The sequence below is a fragment of the Phoxinus phoxinus genome (genome assembly GCF_949152265.1).
Source record: "Phoxinus phoxinus genome assembly, chromosome: 11".
Classification (NCBI taxonomy): domain Eukaryota; kingdom Metazoa; phylum Chordata; class Actinopteri; order Cypriniformes; family Leuciscidae; genus Phoxinus; species Phoxinus phoxinus.
In genome coordinates this window covers 17377838-17402543 of record NC_136886.1, presented here as the reverse complement: position 1 = coordinate 17402543, position 24706 = coordinate 17377838, and the positions used below count along the sequence as shown (strand labels likewise).

General features: G+C 39.2%; 1 protein-coding gene across 2 annotated transcripts; it reads left to right on the top strand.

Moving 5' to 3' along the window:
* Positions 1 to 13715: 13715 nt before the first annotated feature.
* Positions 13716 to 22995, top strand: amotl2a (angiomotin like 2a). Of its 2 annotated transcripts, none has more exons than XM_079627337.1 (11): positions 13716 to 14006; positions 14652 to 15437; positions 15523 to 15715; positions 17327 to 17471; positions 17567 to 17653; positions 19112 to 19407; positions 19495 to 19694; positions 19801 to 19902; positions 20006 to 20172; positions 20629 to 20802; positions 21128 to 22995. In XM_079627337.1, the coding sequence occupies exons 2-11, from the start codon at positions 14713 to 14715 to the stop codon at positions 21196 to 21198; spliced, it is 2160 nt and encodes a 719-aa protein (XP_079483463.1). In that variant the 5' UTR covers positions 13716 to 14006; positions 14652 to 14712; the 3' UTR covers positions 21199 to 22995. The 2 variants fall into 2 exon arrangements, with proteins under 2 accessions (XP_079483463.1, XP_079483464.1); XM_079627338.1 differs by having other exon boundaries at positions 13878 to 14006; positions 14707 to 15437.
* Positions 22996 to 24706: the final 1711 nt, after the last annotated feature.

The following is a 24706-nucleotide window of genomic DNA, read 5'->3' as shown; positions in this document are numbered from 1 at the left end:
CTCACTCATCTTCCCTTTTCTTATTTTCCTGTTTCCTTTCTTTTCTCTCTCTCTCTCTCTCTCTCTCTCTCTCTCTCTCTCTCTCTCTCTCTCTCTCTCTCTCTCTCTCTCTCTCTTTTACTTATTATTTTTGTCTCTCTTACATTCACACTCTAACTGAGAAAAACAATCCAGAGCAATGTCAGCTCCAGTGTGTCTCAGTTTACATACTAGCTAAAGTTGAAGATCAACAGATTGGTGCCAAGACAAGAATGTGAAAATTCAGGTTTGGATAAAGGTAGTCCAGAAAGTGGGAGAAACAGAGATCTTCACGTTGGAAAGAATTGTGAGTTCTTTGGAACGGTTTTTGTTGTTGTAGGTTTTTTTTGGTTGTTTGTTTGTAAAAAATAATATATATATATATTTTTTTTTTTTCAACATTGATAATAAAAAACAAACATTTCTTTAACATTAAATCGGCATTAGACTGGAGTAGTGGCTGCTGAAAATACTGCTTTGCCATCACATGATTAAATTACATTTTAAAATGAATTACAATAGAAAACAGTTATATTAAATTATAGTAAGATTTCTTTAAAACCATTACAAAATCTTGCTGAATTTTCAACAAAGAATGTCACATGTTGCCATTTCATCCACTGAAGATCATAACATTTCAAAATCATAAAAGTATTTATTTTCAGGTTAATTTACCCCAGATCTTTAATGTGGCCTCATACTCTTGGGCATACTTTAGACTGGATGAAAGCTTTTCAGCGTGCTGGAATGAACATGACTTTCTGATTCCAACTCGTGTTTCTCTCACCGCTTCTGTTCTTTCTTTCCCACACATTTCCTCCCGCTCTCTTTGTGTGTTTGGTAGCACATTGTTCTGAATGGCAGTAGGAGTGAGCTGTGGTCTCAGGTAACTGAGTGGAAGTGAAGGCCTGGTTGAGTCTTTCCATGGCTGCTGTATATGGGGCCATTACGCTCCTTCTCTTATTCCCCTTTTTGGCTTTATGTGGTTTTGGCTGGGCTAGTTTAACACAGCCTCTGGGTATGGAGCCCCATTTCCTCTTGCCCAGTCAAATGGTAATTACACTCTTTAATGTTAAAAGGTGAGTCGGCTTTCGTACTTCAACTTTTGTGATCTGCTTATAATGGAAGGAAGTAAAGGAGGGCTATTAAATGGGTCCATGCGTCTCATGTTACCCTTGGATGGGTGTTAAGTATGTCATGTATTGTCATATCCATGCCTGTGTCATTATGGAATGAAGTTGGATGACTAGGATTTTGCAATCTAAATATTCAAAACAGTTACACAACCCACAGTGACACACAATCATTTTTCTTGCATTAGTATAAATGTTGTTTATGAATCACACTTAATTTGAGCTACAATTTTGCAACACTATATATATATTTTTTTTTAATGCTTTTTCGAAGAGTCTTGTACCCTCCTCTTCCTCTTCCATGTGAGGTTCCAGGCACGTACATTGTTGCTATGAGTTTGCCATTGTTGCCCCCCCCATGTCCTCCTTTTAAAAGGCGTCTGCTTCACTTCCAGCGACACGGTTTCAGGGTTCAGGCTCTGTGTGTTGTGCGTTAAATGCGTGTATAGCCGGAAGCACTCGCTCCAGACGCCAGGCTGGGAAATAGCAGGAATTGCATTTTGAAATCCCAGGAAACATCCGTAATTTCTGCCTGCATTCCTTTGCAGTTGACTGAGCGCTCTCTCCCCAAGCACCTCCCATCAGGAAGTGCCTGACAATGGGAGCAGAGTGCCAGAAACAGGCAGACAGACAGGCAGGACAGAGCTGGGGGCAGCCAGGGGTATCCAAAGTCCATTCCCCTTGCCCTCCTACCCTAATTCAACAGACCAATGCTTGTATAACACAAGCAATTGTGGTTATTTACAGGCGATGCCAAAAACGTTGTTTTTACAAATAAGTATTGTATTAGGATTTTAATTTATAGAATAATTTACACAAGTGGTACCAGACTTTTGGGACCATCTGCTTAGAAAAATAAATTTTCTCTCCTACATTTAAAAAACAAAACAAAATTATAGATAATGAGGCACCTACATGGAAAAATATACAAGCTATTTTTTATATTAAATCTACTCAAAGCCATTATTCTCTCACATGCTTGGACTTTTTAATTCATTTTTAAAGTCATTCCTTAAACACCCAATACACTCCCATTCAAAAATGTGGGGTCAGTATAATTTTTTCCAAAAATTGGAAAAGTTGTATTTTTATTTGAGAGAGAAAATAATTTATTCAGCAAGGACAGATTCAATTCAGATCAAAAGTGACACTAAATATATTTATAATGTTACAAAATATTTCTATTTCAAATAAATGTTGTTCTTTTGGACCCTTTATTCATTAAAGTATCCTGAAAAAAATGTTTCCACAAAAATATTAAGCAGTATAACTGTTCATTGTTGATAATAATAAGAAATGTTTCTTGAGCACAAAATCAGCAAATTAGAATAATTATTTCTGGTAATGGCTGCTGAAAACACATTGTGTATTATGATGAATGAAACTGCCTGTTTAAACAAGAAACTTTTTTGAACTTCAGTAGTAAAAAAAATGGTTTTAAATAAGTTGGACCAACATAGGAAATTGTAGTTTGATTGACAAATGTAAAAGTTACACATACTAGGAAATTTGCTTAGTAAATAAATTTGACCTAAGCCAAATTGTGCTGACCCATTTACACTGATTTATTTTGAATGAACTGAATTCAATTATGTGTAAAAAACTTTCTTCCATTAAATGAAGTAAGGGTAATGGCAATCAGATCAGATTCATTTGTAGGGGTTTCGTCTTCTAACGTATTCATGTGCACTTTTGTTGTCTAGCATGAACAGTCTACAATCTGTTGTTTATATTGGCCTTATATTATTGGATCATTATCATGTTGCAACATCTTTTGAGTTGTAGATCTCATTCAGATGCCCACATTATGCTGTACTATTATCTAATGCAGCTTAGAATCCATTGGTCCCTAAATGACTAAGCTAAGCAGCTATCCACATCTTTGCTTTACGCAAGATGCTTTGTTATTGTCAGTTGTATGCAATGTTGTGTTACTCTTTTGTTGTGCAAAAGATCAAACGTGTCAGTTACCTATGTAATGTGTCAGTTGAATGCGTTTTTCAGTACTCTGTTAGTGTTAAACATGGTTTTGTTCACACACAACAGAACCATCGGCCTTATAAAAAGAAAGTGCCTGTAACATTGGTTTTTTAGTTATTCATGCTCACAGTCTTAGTTCCTGTCCATGTCATGTGATTCCCTGTTTCGCTCATGTGATCCTGTCATGTGCGTCCCCTTTTGTTGTGTCGTGCTCTGATTGGCTGTTTCATGCGTCACGTCCTCTTCAGTTGTTTCATCAGTTCTGTCTTGTCATTGGTTTATCGTCTTAATTATTCACATCTGTATCTTGTTAGTCTTTAGACTTTGTTTATGTGTGTGTGTTTATATATATATATCTATCTATCTATATATATATATATATATATATATATATATATATATATATATCTCATGAACATTATTGCCCTCATGTTTCCATTGTGCCTTGTCTTTGTTAATAACCTGCTGTTGGTGAGTCTTTGTTTCAATGTGGTCGAGTTTATGTCAAGTCACTGTCTGGTTCTGTTTATTTGTATCTATCATGTTTATTAAAATAAGCTGTACATGGGTTCAACTTTAACTTGCCCTCTGACTGTTACTGTTACAGTGCCACATTATATAACCAAACTCGTATGTGAATTTTGAGTTTTTCATGGAGACACTTGATCATCTATCCATATTTTAATCTTAAAACTTTAAACTCTAAACTGACCTTTACAGATTATATATATAAGTATTGTTTACTCTGAAAATATACATATTGAGATTATAAAAGGAGTCATGGAAAACATACAGATTTATACAATCACTACAGATCAATACAGGTCTTTTAAAAAAAAAAAATAAGAAACAACATTTGAAGCAAAATTATGGAAAGAACTTCATCCGGCACCATATGCAGACAAAGAAAGAAGCAGAAGGCGCCACAACAATCATGCTGCAACAATACTGTGAGATTCCACTCAGCAGCTGGACAGTGAGATACACAGCCCAGCCCTATCCCTTTAGTCCTGCTCTTCGCCACCTGGCCTATGCGTGTCTCCGTATGTGTGCGAGTCTTGTCACCAGGCTTCAGGCTTAGAAGCATCCATCTAATTTCAATGGTTGACGAGACAACCCATGGATCCCCAGTCAAAATGGCCTAGAGAGACAACTTTATCAGAGCTGGTGGGGGAGGTTTCCAGACCATCTGCTCTTGTGTCCTGGTGTACATGAGACCTGATCCGTTTAGATCGTTATCACATACTGGAAAAAAAATGCTAAATGCTGTATCAGCAATGAACGTTGAGTTTACTATGTCATATATGAGCTTGATAGAAAAGGATCCGATTGAGTTTCTATGCTCACTGTATAAAACGGCAAACATGTAAAAGGTAATATATACACCATTGAAAAGTTTGAGGTCATTAAAAATGTTTTTGAAAAAAAAATATACCAAGGCTGTTTATTTGATCAAAAATACAGTAAAAAAATGTAGTATTGTGAAATTTTATTACAGTTTAAAATAACTGCCGTTACCGCAGTTTTCAGAGTCGCATGATTCTTCATTCTAATCTGATTGTGTGCTGATAGAACAGTTCTTATTCAGTTTAAAGGGGTCATGAATTGAGAAATCAAAGTTTCCTTGATCTTATGACATATACTGTTAAGAGGCCATAAAAATTCTGTAAACTTCCTTATTAGTCCAAAAAGAGTTTTATTAAAAACAAGTCGTTTCAGATTTTGTCACGTTATTATGTCAGTGCAATGAAAGACCAAGGATCAATGCCTACGTCGACGTCATTGCCTGTTTAGCCCCACCAACCCAATTCGTGCATGTCATGTAAATATGAGAGGCGGAAACAGGATTACTCCAGCAACAAAATTATGGATGTGCCTGTGAGGATTACAAGACATTTTGCAGTGCCAAATTGTGGAAAAACACAGTCTTTGCATTGGCATCCTGGTGATCCTAAAATTAATAAAGAGTGGATGAACTTTATTAGTTCCATATCGTGTCAGTTAGACACTGTTTGTTTGCTTCATTCTACTTCAGATTTGTTTTTCAAACATAGAAAAGGATAAACGATGAATAGCCTACAGGAATCACAGTGCGACAAACAATGGTACGTTCATATCTATGATAACTCGAAGTGCTTCAACTTTATTTGCCACAACCAGACTTATAAAGCATGATGTAATACGCATAAAAGTTTGACATCATTGGCAAATTATATATACATTGTTGGCAAATTAAATACTAGTACAATATTATATATAATTGGCCAACAATGTGAAACATGTATGCATATATTCTTTAATGTGTGGGGTTAGTAAGATTATTTTCTGTGAAAGAAAGTAATACTTTTAATTCAGCAAAGACACACACAAATATACATCCCCCTAAATAATATATGAGGCAGGTTAGGTTCACACTGTGGAAGACCTCAATAACAATTGCCCCTTATGATGGCTGAAAGACTCTCCTGATGTGAAGCTGAAACGCTATCCAGTCCAGACTGTTTTACACCTGCTCTCGTCATAATAGCCGTGTGGAATGCGGAGAGAAAGTAAGAGAATACCTCTTATTCATAAAGCTGCTCTGAGGGGGGACAGGTGCTGTCAAGGGGGGAAACCTTTCAGCGCATGAGGGGACTGTTGGTAAACACATTAAGGGAGTTCGGAACAGAAGTGGCTATGATGATTGCTAAACAGTTCCTCGCCATCAAAAGATTAGAAGTTCCTGAAACTTGTGTTTAATGTGTTTAAACTCGTGGCACAATATTAATAGAAAAATATATGTAACATTGCATTACCATGTAGATAAAAAAAAAAAAAAAAATTCATATCATGTATAAGTGAATAATGTATTTTCACATAATAAAAAAAAAAAGATATATATATATATATGAGGTAATTTAATATTTTTACACACATCAATGAGGACCCCAAACACAAAACAGGACATAAAGGTTAATCATGTTTTTGTGTGATGCTTCTGTGGCCTGTTTATACTATATATAAATTCAGTTTTTTTTTCTGTCTGTGCACAAGTGCAGAAATTTAGAGAGTAAGACGAGTGTTTCCCTGTATGTGTTTGTGTTTGAAAGGAAGCAGAGGGGGTTTGAAGAGTGAATGCTCTCTTCTCAGATGTGCCATATGGTGTTCGTGTGACAGGTGCATCTGCTACTGAATTCCTCAGGCTTTGTTTACATACAACAACAGCAAAATCAACCAGAAATCGCATTTCATTGTACATACACTTTACAAATATATTTATATAGTTTTTTTTCATGTCTAAAATGTATGTAGGCTATATATATATATATATATATATATATATATATATATATATATATATATATATATATATATTAAATATATATATATATTGCAATAGAAGAACCTTCTTAGTGTGAGGAATATTTAAATAATATGAAAAACCTTTTCCCACTATAAAGAACCTTTTGTGCAATGGAAATGTTTCATGGATGTTAACAAAAAAAAAAGATTATACAATAAAAAGTTAAAGAAAATAAATTGCCCCATGTGTTTACTAAACAGTGCACGATGAGGGTTAAATATTATCAGCAAAAACAGTGAAGTGGAATCTGGTGGATGCTAAAGAGATTGTGTTTATGGTATAAACAAGCTTTGTTTTCCTTCTGAGTGCCATAAACAGGGGAATTGGGTCCACAGAAAATTGGAATAGTTTTCCGCAACAGTGGTATCACGGAATGTCTGACCGTCTGCTAGGCACAAGGGCACAAGGTTTGACATCGTTTTTTTCTAACCCTTTTTCTAGATTGTTCCACTGTAACTCTGACAGTAGTTTTTTGTTTGTTTTTGTGGTAAGCACAAATTGTCAATGTCCAGGGGTTTATTTGGCTAATGCTTTTGTATTTATTATAAAAATCAATATGATTCTATATGTTAACATTAACATTTGCAGCAACTAACGTGACATAACAACGAACAGTGCTTTTGAAGCATTTATTAATCTTGCTTAATGTTCATTTCCACATACTAATACATTTTATCATTTTAATTTTTCAATTTCAATAAAAAATAATAAACTGAACATAAATTTACAATAAACAATTGTACATTTATAAAAAAAAACATTGACCTACATTAATACATGCTGTCGTTCATTGTTAGTTCATGATACCTAATGTTATTCAATCTAACGTACTGAACTTTATTTAAAGTGTTCCCTTAAAGTGTAACTTTTTTGGTCTGGTTCTCAAGGGAGCACCTGCGATGCTGTTTGGTACTCGCACTTTATGGCACACTTATCCTACAAGCTGTCATCATAACTTTCCTTCTGACTGCTCTCCTCACTATCGTCTTTTCTGGCGAAAATGGTAGATGATGATTATGTTTTTTTTATTTTTTATTAACATTAATGACACAGACAACAGCAGGGATATTAGGCTGCTGTCACTTTAAAAGGCCAAGTGCATGGATTCGGTTTCTTTCTCAACTGTTCACTTGTGACATAATAATCGAGAGAATAGCCTACTTGGCGAGGCGGGTATTTTGACCATTTTTAGTGTATATGTCCGTTCAAGCGCAAGTAATTGCGAAAAGAGGAATCAATTCGGTGTTCAAGTCTGAAATGCGCCTCTCTCTCTCTCTCTCTCTCTCTCTCTCTCTCTCTCTCTCTCTCTCTCTCTCTCTCTCTCTCTCTCTCTCTCTCTCTCTCTCTCTCTCTAAATGATAAACTTTCACTCTATGGTTTAATTTATTTAGCATTTAATCCGCGAATCACATGTGTGCCGAACCGTGGGGCCTGGTACGTACGGATCATCTGCGATCCGTTGCAACCCTAATAATTAATGAACACACTTATCATCATGATTGCTATCTTACCAGAGATGGAGAAAAATTCTACTCCAGTAAGTAAACGTTTCCCTGTCCCCATAAATGTTGGTTCTCAAAAGCGCTTCCCTCCACGTTTTCTGGTGCACGTTGTTTACTTTTACCACATGCGCACCAGTTATTAGCAAACCTGTTTATAACATCATAATAATTGAGATAATACTTTTAAAAATTCCTTTGTCACTGTTTTTGCTTAACTTTTTTCTTGTTAATTAAAGCTGAAGTAAAATATGAATAGGCCTATTACATGAAAAAATTTAAATATTGCCTATGCAACTGTTTGAAATAAAATAAATTGAGAAATTACTAAATTACTAAAAAAAAATATGAAAAAGAAAAGAAAATTACTCAATCTTAAACTAATTTAAAATTAACTAAGGTAAAAAATAACATTGTGTGTGTTATAGTTTCCATTATAAATTGATACAAATTTTGAAATAAATGACCTTTAAATTATTGTAATCCCTCAACACCATTTTATAATGTGACACATTAAGGAATTGCTGAAGTGTGCAGTGAAATTTAAAATCAAACAGTGATTCGTGTGTGTGTGTGTGTGTGTGTGTGTGTGTGTGTGTGTGTGTGTGTGTGTGTGTGTGTGTGTGTGTGTGTGTGTGTGTGTGTGTGTGTGTGTGTGTGTGTGTGTAAATGTCAGGTTTGTATTGTAGTTCAGTGCTTTAGGCACATGAACAGCCCTTTGTTCTTTGTGTGGACTCTGATGTGCTGGCCAAAGCTTTCATTGTGTTCTGTGAAGTAGAGAAGAAAATTGCAACCTGCCTTTGAAGGCCACTGTCAGTGAGACATTTGGAGCGGTCAAAGAGCAGACGTCACAAGCGTGTGACAGCGTCCTGGGTCTTGACCCCCACTATTACACTCAATGCACACCTGGATACCTAGAAAAGTGATTCTTTTCAATATGTGTTGTGGAACATCTAGTCATCAAATACCAAAAAGATTAATTCCCTGATTTAAAAAAACATTCCCTGAAAGAACGCTCTGTCACTCCAGTGAACGAGGGGAAGATTTAGATGACGCCCCGAGGGCCGAGACGAGAGCCCTCAGTATGCCTGGCCTCACCTGTCATTGATAATATTCCAATGGTCATGGACAGCTACACATTTTCAACAGTAATTTTAAGATGTGAGCAGCTGTCCTTTGCATGAGGAAGGGATTTTTTTGAAAGGGGTTGAGAGGTCATTAGTGGAGTACTGGCCCTCAGGCCAGGATGGATTTGGTTAGGCAAATGAAAGGCCAAAAGGGCTGGTTGAAATATGGCAGAGGTGATGAGAGAGATAGAGATCATTGCCCCAGCAGATGCACTTTGACATTAGAAAGACTCAGATAATCTATGTGTTGGGTTATAGATAGTAAGCAAAAATGGGCTTACTACCTAGCTGTTTATCTGAAATCCCAGTTTAAGGGGACGATTTGATTGAAATGATGTGATTTTATTAAGCCCATAAAACAGATTAATGGATATGCCTGATTCCAGCCTTATGAAGAACCACCAGAACACCAATCCTCCACCAAATTTCACAGGGTAGGCTTATCCAGGTCTCTGTCTAACTATTAGAAGACCAAGTGTTGGGCAAAGCTGAAAACTGAACTCATCAGAGAAGATCAGAATCAGGCACCATCCGTCTTTGTGAAGGATGCGTGAATCAAGCCACGTACAACGTCATCCTGGAAGAAAATTAGCTTTCTTCTGCTCTGACAATGTTCCCCAACTCGAAGGATTGGTTTTTCCCACAGGACAATGCTCAAAGCAACACAGCCAGGCTCTTTGGATGGAGGACCACCGCAAGACTCTGTCATGGCCAGCCCAAACTCCAGACCTGAACCTCATTGAAAACCTCTGGAATGTGATCAAGAGGAAGGACACAATGTAACAATTCATCAAACAAAGCCGAGCTGCTTGAATTTTTGTGCCAGGAGTGGCATAAAGTCACCCAACAGCAATGTGACCGACTGGTAGAGAGAATGCCTACACATTGAAAGCTGTGGTTGGAAACAAAGACTTTAGATATACAAAGATGGTGCACTCGTGTTACTATGAATGGAAGAAAGTGCAACGCCCAATATGGCAGAATTAGTCATTGTGTCACCGCAGCTGCCGTTAGAATCTCCGGTTGCTATGGACCTTATGTAGCCCCGCCCCTTTTCAGCGCTGCGCTCATTGCCTTTTGAATTATGGTCTGTATTTTCATAGCGATCTTGCGTATGTATGAATGAACGGCTCGTTTTAAAATCTTCCCGGTCTACTGACATTTGTTAAGACATCTGCTTCAAACATTACATCCTCATGATAACTTTTGTTAACTTTACATTAAGTAAATCCACTTTAAAAGCTAGTTACTCCTGGAAAGTGATCCCATTGAAATACACAGAGCGACCGTAGAAACGAAAGTTCAAAGACAAAATTCTAAGGATGGCTGCACCCTCGCTTCTCTGGCGCATAAGGTCTATAGAACAGTCAGTGTTTCGGAGACGCATGCTTAGGACTGCACATGCGCCTTGGCTGGTCTAGCCTGAAAAATACGCTTTTTGAATGCTATTTGAGCATAAGAAACAACATTTATGAGATAGTGGTTGTCAGATTTCATTGATGATTTCAAATATGAAATTGAATCGTAAGCTTGGTGAACAGCTTTGGAGAATTTGATGTTTTCCTATTCAAAGAGATAGGAGCTGCACTTGCATGACTGAAATAGCTGCCCGAGTGGCGTTTCAAAGATGGCCGCCGAGTGAAATGACTTGCCTGAAAAAAACTTTTTTTTATTCCATATTGGTTAAAATATTGATTTCTGAGCTTTATTGAAATTAAAACATTAGTATTGTGTTATTTGAAAATTAGCCTATCATAAACTTGGTTTTGCATGATTCGAGGTCTGAAAACATGGCTTTTTTGTTATTTTCTTCAAACAAATGATAAATGACAACATTTTTACATGATCAAATGACAACAGTTGGGTCGGTCTATGCATTTATAGACCTGTCTATCTGCAAATGTTTAATCAAAAAAAAAAAAAAGGTGTTTCTGTTTAATATTTAAAAAATGAAAAAACCCATGATCCTAATACTATTTGTTCAAAGTTAAAAAAGCACACATTTTTGAGTGGCACACACGGAGCTAACTTTGTCTTGTGTACATGCAGTAGCTCATGCATGTAGACATGTTGTTTTTAAAGAAAAGGCTAATTAAGTAGAAAACCCCTCCTCAACCCTCTTTTCCCACCCATACTGGCCGCCACACTGGCCCCAATGCACATGCTAATGTGTGGAATGCGGCCATTTCCTCCCTCTAGGAAGACAAAGAGAATCAATGCAGAGACAGTCTTCCCCCCTCTGCATAACCTTCATTCTTGTTCTCCTGAAAATATATTACACATTCACCTTTATGATGGAACAAGCAATGCTATTTTTAAAACCTAATTGCATAATTAGAGATGAAACTGTGATAGCTCACGTTAAAAGCCCACAGTGGAGCTTCAATAGTTATTTGTTTTCTAATTATAAATATAAGATTTAAAATAGCAAAGCATTCTCATTTTATAGCTGCACCTTATACGGGAGCTTGCAAAATAATTCATTGGAGATTGATATCTGCTACATAAGCTGAATGGGTGAATAGGCAAATGTAAAGATAACCTAGATAGTGTTTTTGTAACTGCCATGCTAATTAACTGCCTTTCTAAATAAAACGTTTGTATATGTGTTTGAATACTGACATATAAAAAGGAACATGATATGATTGGAGTCCAAATGTCTGCTCAACAAGTGCAGGCTTGATTTCTACACACAGCTGCCACTCACAAAAGGCAGGGACTTTCTTACTTTCCAATGCGTCTTCTCCAGAGCAGGTGGTGTATTCAAGTCGTAAAAATGATATTTAAGATTGTGTTTTCAAAAATATCCTTTCATTTCGTAAATAAACAAACTAATTTTGTCTGTCATACAAAAATGAAACAAGATTGAGATTAAATATTACTATTACTATTACTATTGTGTTATAAATACACAATAGGTTTCTGAATCATTATTTCATATTTATATGTTCATACTTTTTAACAAACATATTCATGCTGATTCTATGTAGTTTGAATAAACACTTTTTGAACATTATTTAAATAAAATCAAAGAAAAAATAAACTGTTATTGTTTAGTGAATAATGAGAGATGAGAGTAATAGGCATAGTTTTATTTTTAAAAAAGCAGTAGAACAGAAACCATTTTGTAATAATAGAGTAAAGGTTTCTAAAAAAAACTAAACAAAAAACACTTGAATGTGAACTCTACCTCTATTCTAACTAAATATGCCCAAAAACAATACTTTAGGGAAACTTGAAATTAGCAAATTCACAAAAACAAACTGACATTTCAATAATAAATGCAATTAATTCCTCAAAAGTTGCCAATTGCACACAAACCTTACATATTTTCTTTATTAACAGATCTGTCATCTACAGCATTACGGCTGTCTTCTTTATCCTGCTTTTTCATTGCCTGTAAATATCTGTTTGTACACCAAAATAGGAGCTATGATTAATAAATGTGTCAAATGCGTGATGCGTGATAAAACGAGGGTTTGTGTTGTGTGATGGGGTCAGGCGTGTGTGTTTGTGAATAGAGTGTTTGTGTAAAGTGTGTAAGGGAGGTGTAGGGTATACGAGCAGATGGTAGACCTCTCCCCTGTAATGTCTGCTTGAGAGAGAACAATACGTCTCTCTTTCTGAGGCATGATTAAGGGGTGGAAGAGGATTGCTCTCCACGGACAGCTGGTTGGCAGCATGCCTCAAACACACATACAGACACCCCCTCCCCATCATCCACACAGACACACTCAGCAATTAACTGACACGGGCCACGGCTTAAATATTCACCAGCCCAGAGCAAACAGACCTTAAAATCGATTCTCTAATGGCTCATGGTCTATATTTCACTTGTGCATTTGTCTTTTTGATTCTTTCTCCCGCTTTAGCACATACACATTAGCACAGCACCCCCCCCCCCCCCCCCCCTCCATATAAAAAGAAAAAACACGCTCATGTATGACTTTCTTTCTTCCATGGAACACAATAAGAGAATGAAAGCCTTGGTCACAATTCATTTTAATTGCCTTATATATATATATATATATATATATTATATATATATATATATATATATATATATATATATATATATATATATATATATATATACAATGCAGGTGAATTGTGATTGAGGCTGTCAGTCCCTACAATTCTGCCTGATATATTTTTGTGTTCCAAAGAACAAAGTCATACAGGTTTGGAACAACACAGGGTGAGTAAATACAAAACTAGCCTATATTGTGAATGAGACTGCAAATCAGGCAAATTTAACAATATAGGAAGTGAGTGTCGGTAGAACATCATCTCTATGTCAAAGTAACATCCAAAAAACTATTATAAAACGAATAATTCCCCATGATTTTTGTGTAGGCTACATGAAGTCATGCATAAGCAGCTTAATTGAGCGCGCTGAAACTTCACAAGAAAGTGTAGTAAAGCAGAACAACAAAGGTTACAGATCTCTGCTACTTTTACTGCATTCCTCTCACCGTTAAAAACAAAAGCGCCTTCCAGAAGCAGGACAAATGCGCACGGGGCTGAGAGAGAATAGTTCCGCTGGTCGCGCGCACTGCCCGCCCCCCTTCAGCAGCGCGCTCCGCTTGAGTCGAGCGGTTCTCCCCATCTCCCTGCGCTCGCCGAGAGGGGGCGGGGCGAGCGACAAGCGGAACTGCTTTTGATCCCCGAGGGACTGCAGCCTTCGCATTCCGCGCATTCCAAAGGCCGTGAACAATCGGAGCTCGGTCATTTATTAGCAGAGCCCCTCCCCTCTCGATCTCAGTCTGCTGGAGGAGCTCTCCAGACGCGCACGCAACTCATACGCATGGAAATAAAAGCCTTTCTCAAAGAATTTCCATAAGGATTATATCGTTAAACAGATATATCGTCCGTGTTTTTTTATTCGTAATGCTACTGTGATTTGGTGAGTTTTTAAATCATTTTAAAGTAGCTTGTTGCTTTAAACTGAGTTTTATGTCACATAGGCTACTGAGTTTCTTGATGCTTTTGATACTGTACGTGAACGATCGGGTTTTCTTTGTAAGCTGTATTTGTTAATCCAACCGTTTTTACATGAATTTGAATATTTTGGTGGAATAGACTACGTACAGTACGTAGCATTGTGGCTTAACTAGAAAAGAATGAGGAACTATCTCTAACATTCATAATATCCTTTTGTTTCCATGCTCACTTTGACATGTTTAATGTATTGCTACAGTTGTGGTTGTAAAACAAAGGTGACCCACTGGATAGGAATTTGTTGCTGTAGCAGGAAATCATTTTCGCAACTTTGGAAATTTATTTGATCCTACCCCATTTTTGTTCACTTCTAATTCTTATCAAGATTATAAGCTTAAGAAGAAACCCAGTGCATGGTGGGTTTTGTAGGATGGTGCCAGTGGTATTTTGGGTAAACGTGGTGTTGCTATGGGTAAAGGCAGTCCGCATAGAAGCATGAGGAGTGAGGCACCACTCAGTGTTTGCTTGTGTAGAGTGTTGCAATATAGATGAGCAATTAAAAGAATTTGAATTGTAAGTAATTGAATTATCTTTTCTTTTTTTTTTTCAGGTTCACAGTCCAGAAAAATAACACACTATAATTTATTGTTGTCTGCAAAACATAGACTGAAATGAGAACAGCAGAGGATTCGTCAGGCACTGTGCTGCACCGACTGATTCAAGAGCAGCTCCGTTATGGGAACCCTACTGATCCTACTCTGTTGGCCATCCAGCAGCAGGCACTGCGTGGAGGCAGCAGTGGAGGAGGTGCAGGAAGCCCTCGTTCATCTCTGGAAAGCCTAACGCAAGAAGAATCACTTTCTCCCCAGTTGTCCACCCGACAGGAGCCCCAGGGCCAAGAGCACCAGGGGGACTACCAGCATTTAGAGAGTCCAGTCTGCCACCTCTATCAGCTCCACACAGAGGAGCTACCAACTTATGAGGAAGCAAAAGCACACTCACAGTACCTGGCCTACCAGAGAGGTCAGGTAGAGCTTCAGCACTGCAGCCTGGAGACCCCCGGATTGGTTGGAGGAGCCGAGCAGGACGAGGGCATGTGGGACGTGAAGAGGGAGCATGCTCGCTCGCTCAGCGAACGCCTCTTGCAGCTCTCGTTGGAGAGGAACTATGCCCATGACAATATTCCCATGAGCTCATCGCATAGCTACCCTCAGCTCTCCAATAATCACTCTGGTCCTGTTGTGAATGAGAGGTTGATTCATGAGCCAGACCAACGTGGTCCACCCCCGGAGTACCCCTTTATGGTCAGATCCCCTGGATATATGCTTAGTCATTCACAGGAACATGGGCACTATTATAAAGAGCCCCCTCCTGCTTTCCACTCGCAGCATCACAGGTACAATCAGCTATTTTTTATCACTTTAAATGACATATAGGTACATTGTGGGTGCACACTAATGGCTTATATTTATTTCTAACAGGTTATTTCCAACCCAATCACAAGTGCCTCACCACAGCGCCCTGCCCATGTTGACCCCTGCTGGCCAGGATGTCATTGTTGGAGGATATAGCATCCCGGTGAAAAACTGCCAAATAGAGCAGCTTATTAAAGAGAATGAGAGACTGAGGGGAGAAGTTGAGAGCTACAGCGAGAAGGCAGCAAGGCTGCAGAAGGTAAGAGAGGACTCTTTGTTGCTTGTGGCTTCTTAGAAACCTCCTAGAACTGTGATATTCTTGGTATGGTGCCACATTTTGCCATAGATGCAAAGGAGCCAGCTGTGGCCTTTGATTTCAATCTCTGAAATGACCTACAAAGAGTGTGGAACAAGAAATCATTGTGCCCTGGTGTCTTCTAGCTGCTGCATTCTAAAGAGATTAGCCCTCTTGCAGTGTAGGAATGTGGGAAAGGGAGAGGATCACTAGAATTTCTATGTAATTTGAAAAGGACTCATTCCTAGTGACAGAGTGAAAATTCCCAGTAACTTAATTAGCATGTGAAACACTGAATTTACCCATGCCTGCAATGCCAAACATTTTCCTGTAATGTGATAATGTCATCACTGAAATACCAGTGTCAAGGCAGAACAAGGAGGGAAAAAACAAGCTTATCTTGGTGTTTGTTTTGCAAAGGTTTATTGGGCATTGCGTATGCTGTGCAGTGTCATAACATAGATTGAATTTCAGTCCAGATTCATACATAGATATTGCTTGAAATCAGAACAACTGTATCTTAAAAGAATGGCATCCTAGAACAGTGGATCATAAAGATCAAACCTTCTTCATACAGTGCGATAAATTGTAAATCAGAGAACTCTAAAGGGGGGAGGCCTCTCTGGGTTGTTCTGTGGCCCTCTTTGTTGGGATTCCAATGGGATGCCAATTGGAGCAGATGTCTTGGCTCATCTCAGTGTCCGAGAATGAAGAAGGGGCTTTGCGTAGCCCACAGCTGATAGACTGGGCTGCTAAGAGCAACAACCAGACCCCACAGCTGTGGTTTCCATGACTGAATGGCCCCTTTCACTTTCACTCTTTAACAAAACCCCACATGGCACCCAGGGTTCTGCTTGTAAATTTACCAAGTAGTTTTGAAGTATAAAACCTGCAATTTATAGAAATCAGTGATTTTTCTTATCTGATGTTGTGTAATGACAAGTTAAACCTACATGAACCTTTCTTTTGTTTGGTTTTTAAAATGTGCTCTTTCACAAGCCATTTTCTGCGTCACAAATGCCATACAGGTGCATATAGTGTCAAGTATTGTTCCTGTCTCAGTGAATGGTATGCCTTCAAAACACACATTTCCTTTGTTCCCTGCATTTACCTTTGGCATCCCGCCCTGTAGGGAGATGAATGTGCAGACACCTGGGACTCATAAGTGTTCTTTCTGGAATGTTGATTCAATTCCCAGTCCCTGGAGTGCTCTATGAGAGTGATTCACTTGTGGGCAAGCACCATGAAGAGCTCAGCCAAGCACATTCTTCCCCTTTTTCCCTTTCTCTTCTTTTTTTGTCTGTCATCCTTGCGCTCTGATCCTTGTCTTTTTATATTTAGGTGTAAGAAAGAAAGGTGAAATTTACCCAAAAATGAAAATTGTCATATACTCACCGTCATGTTGTTCCAAACAAGCATTACTTCGATCCCTCCTCTGAACACAAAAGAAGATACTTGGCATAATGTCCAATCTGTTCTTCTCCTTGCAGTGAGAGTAAATGGGGACTATGAATTGAGGAATTCCTGTGAGTTAATAAATAACAGATATTCAAATGCATTTCTCCTCTCTTTCAGCTCGAACAGGAGATTCAGAGGATATCAGAGGCATATGAGACTCTTATGAAGGGATCTGCAAAGAGAGAAGCCCTTGAGAAAACCATGAGAAACAAGCTTGAGAGTGAGATCAAGCGACTTCATGACTTCAACAGAGATCTCAGGGGTAAGATGTTTCACATAGCTGAGCTAATTGTCTTAAATATGAGCTACATGTTTAGGTATGAGGCGATAAATACTAATTGTTGACTCCCACATTAGACCGCCTGGAAACAGCTAACAAACAGAGAGCAGCCATGGAAGTTGAAGACAAGAGTCGGCATGCCTTCTCCAAACTGGTTGAGCAAAGTAAGAATTCCCCTTTGCTCCTCTATAAATGATCCGTCTCCCAAATATGTAGTCAAGCATGCAAGCAGTGCCAGCTGTTCCCACTGAGTTTTTATGTTTATGCTGTAGGCATAATAATGCATTTCTCTAACAATGCACTACGTGTTTATCATTGATGTGACTTCTGACAAAGCGTTTGGTTTGATATATTGCTTGCTACGCTGAAATGGTCCATAAGCATAGCAAGACTTTTTAAAACAAATTAAGTGGCAGTAAATAGTTGGTTTGGTACATGCTATAGTCTTCGTCTCAGAAAGTTGTTTTTGGAATTTGACCCAACCATTATTAACACTGTAAGTAAATGTGACCTGGATTCCTGGAATATTTTCAGGTATTTTGGGATATTCCATCTTCCTGGAATGCTTCCCAACAGCCCCCACCATTATTTCAGTCTCTGAGGCCCTAAGCACCCTCTTCTGATGCCCTATGCACTGGCTCTCCATTTTTGGGCATATTAGCGCTAAAGAATTCAGAGCTGTGTTAGGGTAAACTGGATTTGTTTTGCTAATCCTAATAGGGATTGTTGTTCAGCATTTGATTTGAATGATCCCCAAGAGTAAAAGTATAAAGTGATCCTTCATATTTGCATAATAAACTTAGTTTACCCCAAAAGGTAAAATGTTTTTGCAAACATAAATTCTGAATGTTTCCTTCTGAGCCAACACATAGTTCCATGGGGGCATGTCAAAGCCACAATTCGGCATCTCTGAAGGCTTAAAAAGGTGTAGGTTATTACGTTTTATGACCTTGTGGAACATTTGCTTTACTTGTTTACTGCCTGCCTCAGAGGCATTCCAGAGATCCAGTTAGTACAAAGACGTGCCTGTGTGCGCGCGTAAGTGGATAAGAGAAAATCTGCATTCCATCCAAAGGCATTTGCTTTGGGTTGTATAATCAGCGTAGAAGCGGAATGGAAGACTAATTGCTGTCTAATTTTTTTTATCTCACAAGGCATTCAGAGTGACCCAAAAACAAGTGAGCTGGGCTTTAGTATGCCCCTTTTCAGTATGCGAAGTCATCTTAGGAGGGTTTGAGGAATTCAGCCTCCCAAATGGGAATATAGTGAATCGCTTTTGTAATCTGGGAATTCTAAAGCAAGTCTGCAGTGTAGGTCAAAGGACACGGGGAAACTCGGCCACTCCCCTGCAAACCCAGACAGACGTGTGTAAATCAAGCCTGCCTCTTTTGTTCCAGACTCTTGTGGGAAGCTTATCCCCTGAGAATTGGTTAGAATGAGACTACAGCCCAGGGAATGTTCTCGACACACCCCAGTCTCTCAGCATGGTCATTCATTTTGTGGCCTGTGTAACAACTAAGCATGATGACTGAGTAGCACTACTTGTACCCTTACCGTCTACTTGTACCCTTACCGTAGTAGTGGTACATAGTTCTCACAATGTCTGTCTTTTCTGTCCATAGATGAGGATCACCTTCGAGAGCGGGAACGTCTGGAAAAAGAGCTGCAGCATCTGCGGGGCTCAGGAGAAGAATGGAAGAGGCGGCGAGAAGCATTGGAACAAGCACTGATCTCCGCTCAGACACGAAATAGGCAGCTGGAAGAAGAGTTACGCAGGAAAAGAGCTTACGTGGAAAAGGTGGAGAGGATGCAGAGTGCCCTGGCGCAATTGCAGGCAGCATGCGAGAAGAGGGAGGCACTGGAGTTAAGACTGAGGACCAGGCTGGAGCAGGAACTGAAGAACCTGAGAGCACAGCAGGTAAAAGAACAGACAATATTTTGTTCACCCAACTAATGTGTGAGTATCAACATCTTGGGATCGAAAGTAAAACTTTTTCTCTTTCAGTGGCAGTCTCATGCCCAGCAAACGAGCCCTGGGTCCTTCTCTGACCTTAACGTATCATCTCTACACCAGCAATTGAGGGAGAGGGAGGAGCAGGTTCTGGCCCTGGAAGCTGACATCACTCGCTGGGAGCAAAAGTATCTTGAGGAGAGCACGATGCGTCAGTTCGCCATGGATGCCGCTGCTACTGCTGCAGCTCAGAGGTGAGTCCAAACAAAAACGATAGACAAGCTTTGCGTCAAAGGATTGGAAATAGGAAATAACTTGACATAATCTTTTACTCATGTATAACTGTAATACTCTTTCCAGGGATACAACAATCATCAACCATTCACCTCGTCATTCACCCAATAGCAGTTTCAATGAGGACCTGCCGTCCCCCAACCACAGGCATCAGGAGATGGAAAACAGGTACGTCCACTATTATGCTCCTATCTGCTCCTATATTTGTTAGCAAAATTAAATGTTTTGTTTCCTTTAGTGTCTATGTGCTTAAAGTAGTTTGTTTTATCAGGATTCGAGCACTTTATGCTCAACTTTTGGAGAAGGATGCTATTATAAAGGTCATGCAGCAGCGGTCACGGCGAGAGCAAGGCCGACTTGAGCCGCAAGGCCTACGACCTGCTCGATCTGTTCCCTCCATCAACACGGTTGCCACACCTAGTACCACCCGAACCAAAGGTGAGCATAGCAGCCTTAGGCCAGGGGGGTCAAATCTTCTAAAGTAATCTAAAGACCTTGATTAGCTGGGTTGTAGCTAAACTTTTCAGGATGTTGGGCCTCCGGGAACAGGATTGGACTCCTTCCATAGGCCAACGCGGTGTGCCTGTGACCTATCTGAACCAAAAAAGACATATACTTTCAGTTGGACAACTGGCAGCTTCTTTACTTAGTGGCTATGTAATGTCGCCAAGGAAGAATGTGCTATCCGAAATAAAATGACTGTGGCGACTAGCCGGTTGGTTCCTGAAATAGTTTACATCTCGTGAAACGGAATGCATTTCAGTCTCCCTCTTTTCTAGAATAGATCCTCCAGAATAGTAAAGGGAGTTTACAGGATGGCAAATGTTTGCGTGGTGGCATGCATATGTTTGAACCAGTAATTAAACTGCTTCCTTTTCCATCTGCGATTTTCAGGGAAGAGCCTCTCAGATGACCAGACAGCAGCCGCGTCAATGCCTCCATTGCCGCATCAGCTCTCCAAAACTCAGTGTCGAGACCGCAGCACCCAGTGTGAAGGGCCTTCAGACGAGACCAACACTAAAGCAGACCCTATTGCAGCTATATCTGCTCCACAGCCTTACATTTCTGGTGTGTAACCTTGTGTGCATAAACCCATCTTCACTAATCTCACTACTTTATTTGGTGTCTCTGGAACAGTTTGATAAGATTTGTTGGTTGACATGACAAATCTAATATGTAGTATCAGGTGCTAAAAACAACACTTAATGGTAGAACTTCTATAATGATGGTGCATACTTGCCCTTTTGAACCAAAGTTGTTAAAGAGTAACCTGAGCACCATGTCAAAGCAACAGTTGGGGAATGAACTCAAACAAAACAGTCAAAGTTTTGTAAAGCTTGTTTGCTCTCCAGGCACTAGCCAACAAAGCTGAAGATCTTGTATTTCATTACAGATTCCACTTCTCTCAACACAACCCAGATCAGCAGCGCTGTTGAAAACGACATGGTAGAGATCCTCATCTGAAATCTGAGATGAACAGTGTTCAGCTTGATGCTGCTCTTACACACTGAATATCCTCCTTGGGTCTCCGTCTGAGGACTAATCATGTCAAGAGAAGGTGTGCTTGCTTTGAGAAGGAACTCGCCATTGAAGCCGGTCAGTTTTTGTATCAGGAAGAGAGAGGAACGGATGGTGGGAGTAACCTAAAACTGATCCTTGGTGAAGGAGAGCGAAGCTCTCTTGACAGTTCCTCCACACGTTAAACGAAAGTTTTTCATCTCACCTGGTTACTCAACCTGGACTGTGAGATGTATGGTCTGAATGTGAGGTACTTGGACAGTACACTACAGAGCTCCAGAAAGTTACCACAAGACTTATAAACACATTGTATATGTTGATGTTCTTTTGTATTTATGATTATTGCTGCTGACTGTGTTTGAAGAGTGTTGTCAGAATAGGAAGAAATATCCCACTGTTGTGAAACTTTTGTTTGTTTTTTACTTTCCTCAAAGGAACAACCAAGGGCAGTGTTCTTTATTTTATTTTTTATTTTTTTTACCAGCTAAGTATACCGACCCATGTAAGACTATATCCCACATTCCTAGATAAAATGCACAGACGAATATATCTCTAACTTTATATACTCCATGTATAGTAGATGTGCCATCGCAACTGCTTCGTCCTGAAATATCAAGAAAAAAAATAGTTTGGATTGTAGGAGTCCAAATGCAGTTTGAACCGGGAGGCCTAGGATTAGACAATTTACAGGAATAGTTGGGTAATACCTTCACTAGCACTCCCTTTGACTAAATTATCCTTACAGTTGGCGTTCTTACTATAACTGACTGACAGCGGGTGCTTCTCACTTCCTGATTTAAGTGGCGGAATGGGAAGCCTCCTTTTGGGAACAGTGGACGGGTACATACTCTTTTAGTGACACTTAGGGTAAGTGTTACTTAGGAGGGACAGGAGCTGATGTTTCAGATGCCATATTATTATTATTTTGCACCCAGAACTGCAACCACCACACTTGCCACTCCCTCGCAGACAAGCTGGAGCTAATCTTCCCACATTCCTCCGTGGTGGAATGCCCCTGCTCAGAGGAAAAAGGCTATCTCCAGTCTGACCCTTGGCCTTGCTCAGAATGGTTGCCATTTAGACTACCATCCTCTTTTTGGATCTGTTTATTTTCGTAGGTATGCAGTAGCTGGTTCTACTGTAAGCATTTAAATACTAGTTTTGATGTTGTGACTCAAAGGTTCTCTAATGTAGTGACTGTGACTAGCCTTGATTTGAAACAGGGACATTTCTGCCTGTCTGAAACATTCGTTCTTAACCAAGAGTACACTTGCATTGGTTTATGGTGGGATAATGGTATAAACAGTTAAAACTAACGAAAACGAACAGTCTTATCTATGTGGGTAATGTGTTAATTTAACCTTACCTCACTTTTATTAAATGCTTATTTTCCTATTGTCTCAGATACAAAGCACTTGCTGGCCAATGCTTTGTATTGGAAGTCATGCTTGTTTTGTTCACTACTTGGACTGTTTACAGAAAGGGCGGTTTTGAAATGAGAGAATTTAATATATTTTGTATATTATTTTACTTTTTGGTATTTAGTAATGTGATCATGCCAAAGATTTGCATTACAATTAAGTTATATAATAAAACTGAGCATTAGCGACATGAAATGTAGATACGCAGTTCAAACTGGTTGACCCATATTTGGATGTTGCTGTGAACTTCAAGAATGGGGAATTGTTTTGTATGTCATTAACATTTCAGTTATTTGAATAAAACTTTAATATATATCTTTACAAAGACTGTGCCTGCTGGTTTTTGTCTTGGCTGGGAAGACCAATGTGTTTAGGGGGGAGGTGTGTGTGGTGTCTCGTCCTGAAATGTTTCACAAGTGCAAGTCTGTGCAAACTGCTCTTATCTGTGTCCCTGCTTTGGCATGAATGGCATCTTTCTCTCCGAGCAGAAGGGAGCCTTTTTCACAACAGCAAAACAATTCTGCCACCTGCTTCACTGTTGGCAAGCAGTCTTCATGAAGAGATGCCGCATTCCAGCTCTGCACTCAAAGCCACAAAAAGATTATTACTCTTATCAACTGCACAAATAATTTGCAATTGCAGACCAAATCACTATAAATGCACAACGGCAAATCAATGATTAACCAAAAGCAGAGAATATTTTTATTGTTTTGGGGGTTTTGTAAGACATCCTCAGAACAAACTTCATGACCGTTAAAAAGTATGCTCTATAACGGTTTCCCAACTTACAGTGCATATTTTGGATGTCTCCCTTATCTGACTCCTATATTTCTTCCTTCTAATGAGCTGATGACCTGAATCAGGTATGTTTGATAAGGAAGAGTTTGAAAATCTGTACTGTTGGTGGGTGTCTCAATCAGCTCTCTAGGTCAGTAGTCAGGGCACTGATCAGGGAGTCTGCAATTTTAAGGGGTGTAAATCGCAAAATCTTACCAGTGCACTGAAATGTTCGCTCCCTAAAAATTCCCATAATGCACCATGAAAAACCAGGGAGCAGATGCTCACTATGTTCCCTTAACGGAAGTTCTGAAGCGTGAAACATAAATCACTACACATGACACACGATAGATGTTTAAAAAAAAAATACAAACCATTATTTAATTATATTTCAGCATAAACATACATCCCTAGACAGGTAATGAACATAATCTAGCTAACATTATTAATTTATGTACGTTGATGTAACAAGCAAAGTATTTATCATAATGTAATTTAAATAATGTTAAAAAATAATGTCAGAAAGATATCAGTGTGCATAAATACTAATAGTGATGTTGTACAATGAGGACGTTGTCATGTCGCCGAGTCATTAGTGTCTCAATGTGTAGTGAGCCAGTATAGCCTACTTATCCTTACCAGTTCCCAAATTCATGCACACAATACCAATATAGCTGATTGAGACGCAGGCGGTGTGCCTCTAGGAACAGGGTTGAGAAACACTGCTCTATAGCAGTGCTTCTCAAACCTATCGTGAGCACCCCACCACCACTGCAAATCTTGTATGTCTCCCTCATCCAACACACCTGATTCAACTCACTAGCAAATTAGTAGTGACTGGGCTGAATCCGAAGTCCCCCTCTATACCCTCAAATAGGGCAGCATTTGAGGGGATAACCATTTGTAGTGGTGTCCGAAACCATAGTGGACATTATAGAGTGCACTTATTCTATCAAACATTGCACCGCAAAAATTAGTGTACAGCCGATTTACGCTCAACCGCTGTCCGAATTGCTCACCCGTTTTCATTCACCCCTTCAAGTGAATTGTAGGCTATCAATGGACTAACATAGGGAATAGTGATTGAGGGTTTAGGTTCGATTTCGAATTCAGCCCAAGACTTGAATTGGATGTCTATGAGAAGGGAGACATGCAAAATGTACAGTGGTGGGAGGTCCTCACGGCAGGTTTGAAAAGCACTGCTCTATAGCGGTAAGCCATTCATGTGGCTTACCGCTGTGTCGCTTTACTGCCAT

Coding starts and splice junctions, on each gene's coding strand:
- amotl2a (XM_079627337.1), top strand. CDS start 14,713: ATGAGAACAGCAGAGGATTCGTCAGGCACTGTGCTGCACCGACTGATT. Junction 15,438..15,522: donor TTCCACTCGCAGCATCACAG/GTACAATCAGCT, acceptor TATTTCTAACAG/GTTATTTCCAACCCAATCAC. Junction 17,472..17,566: donor CTTCAACAGAGATCTCAGGG/GTAAGATGTTTC, acceptor CTCCCACATTAG/ACCGCCTGGAAACAGCTAAC.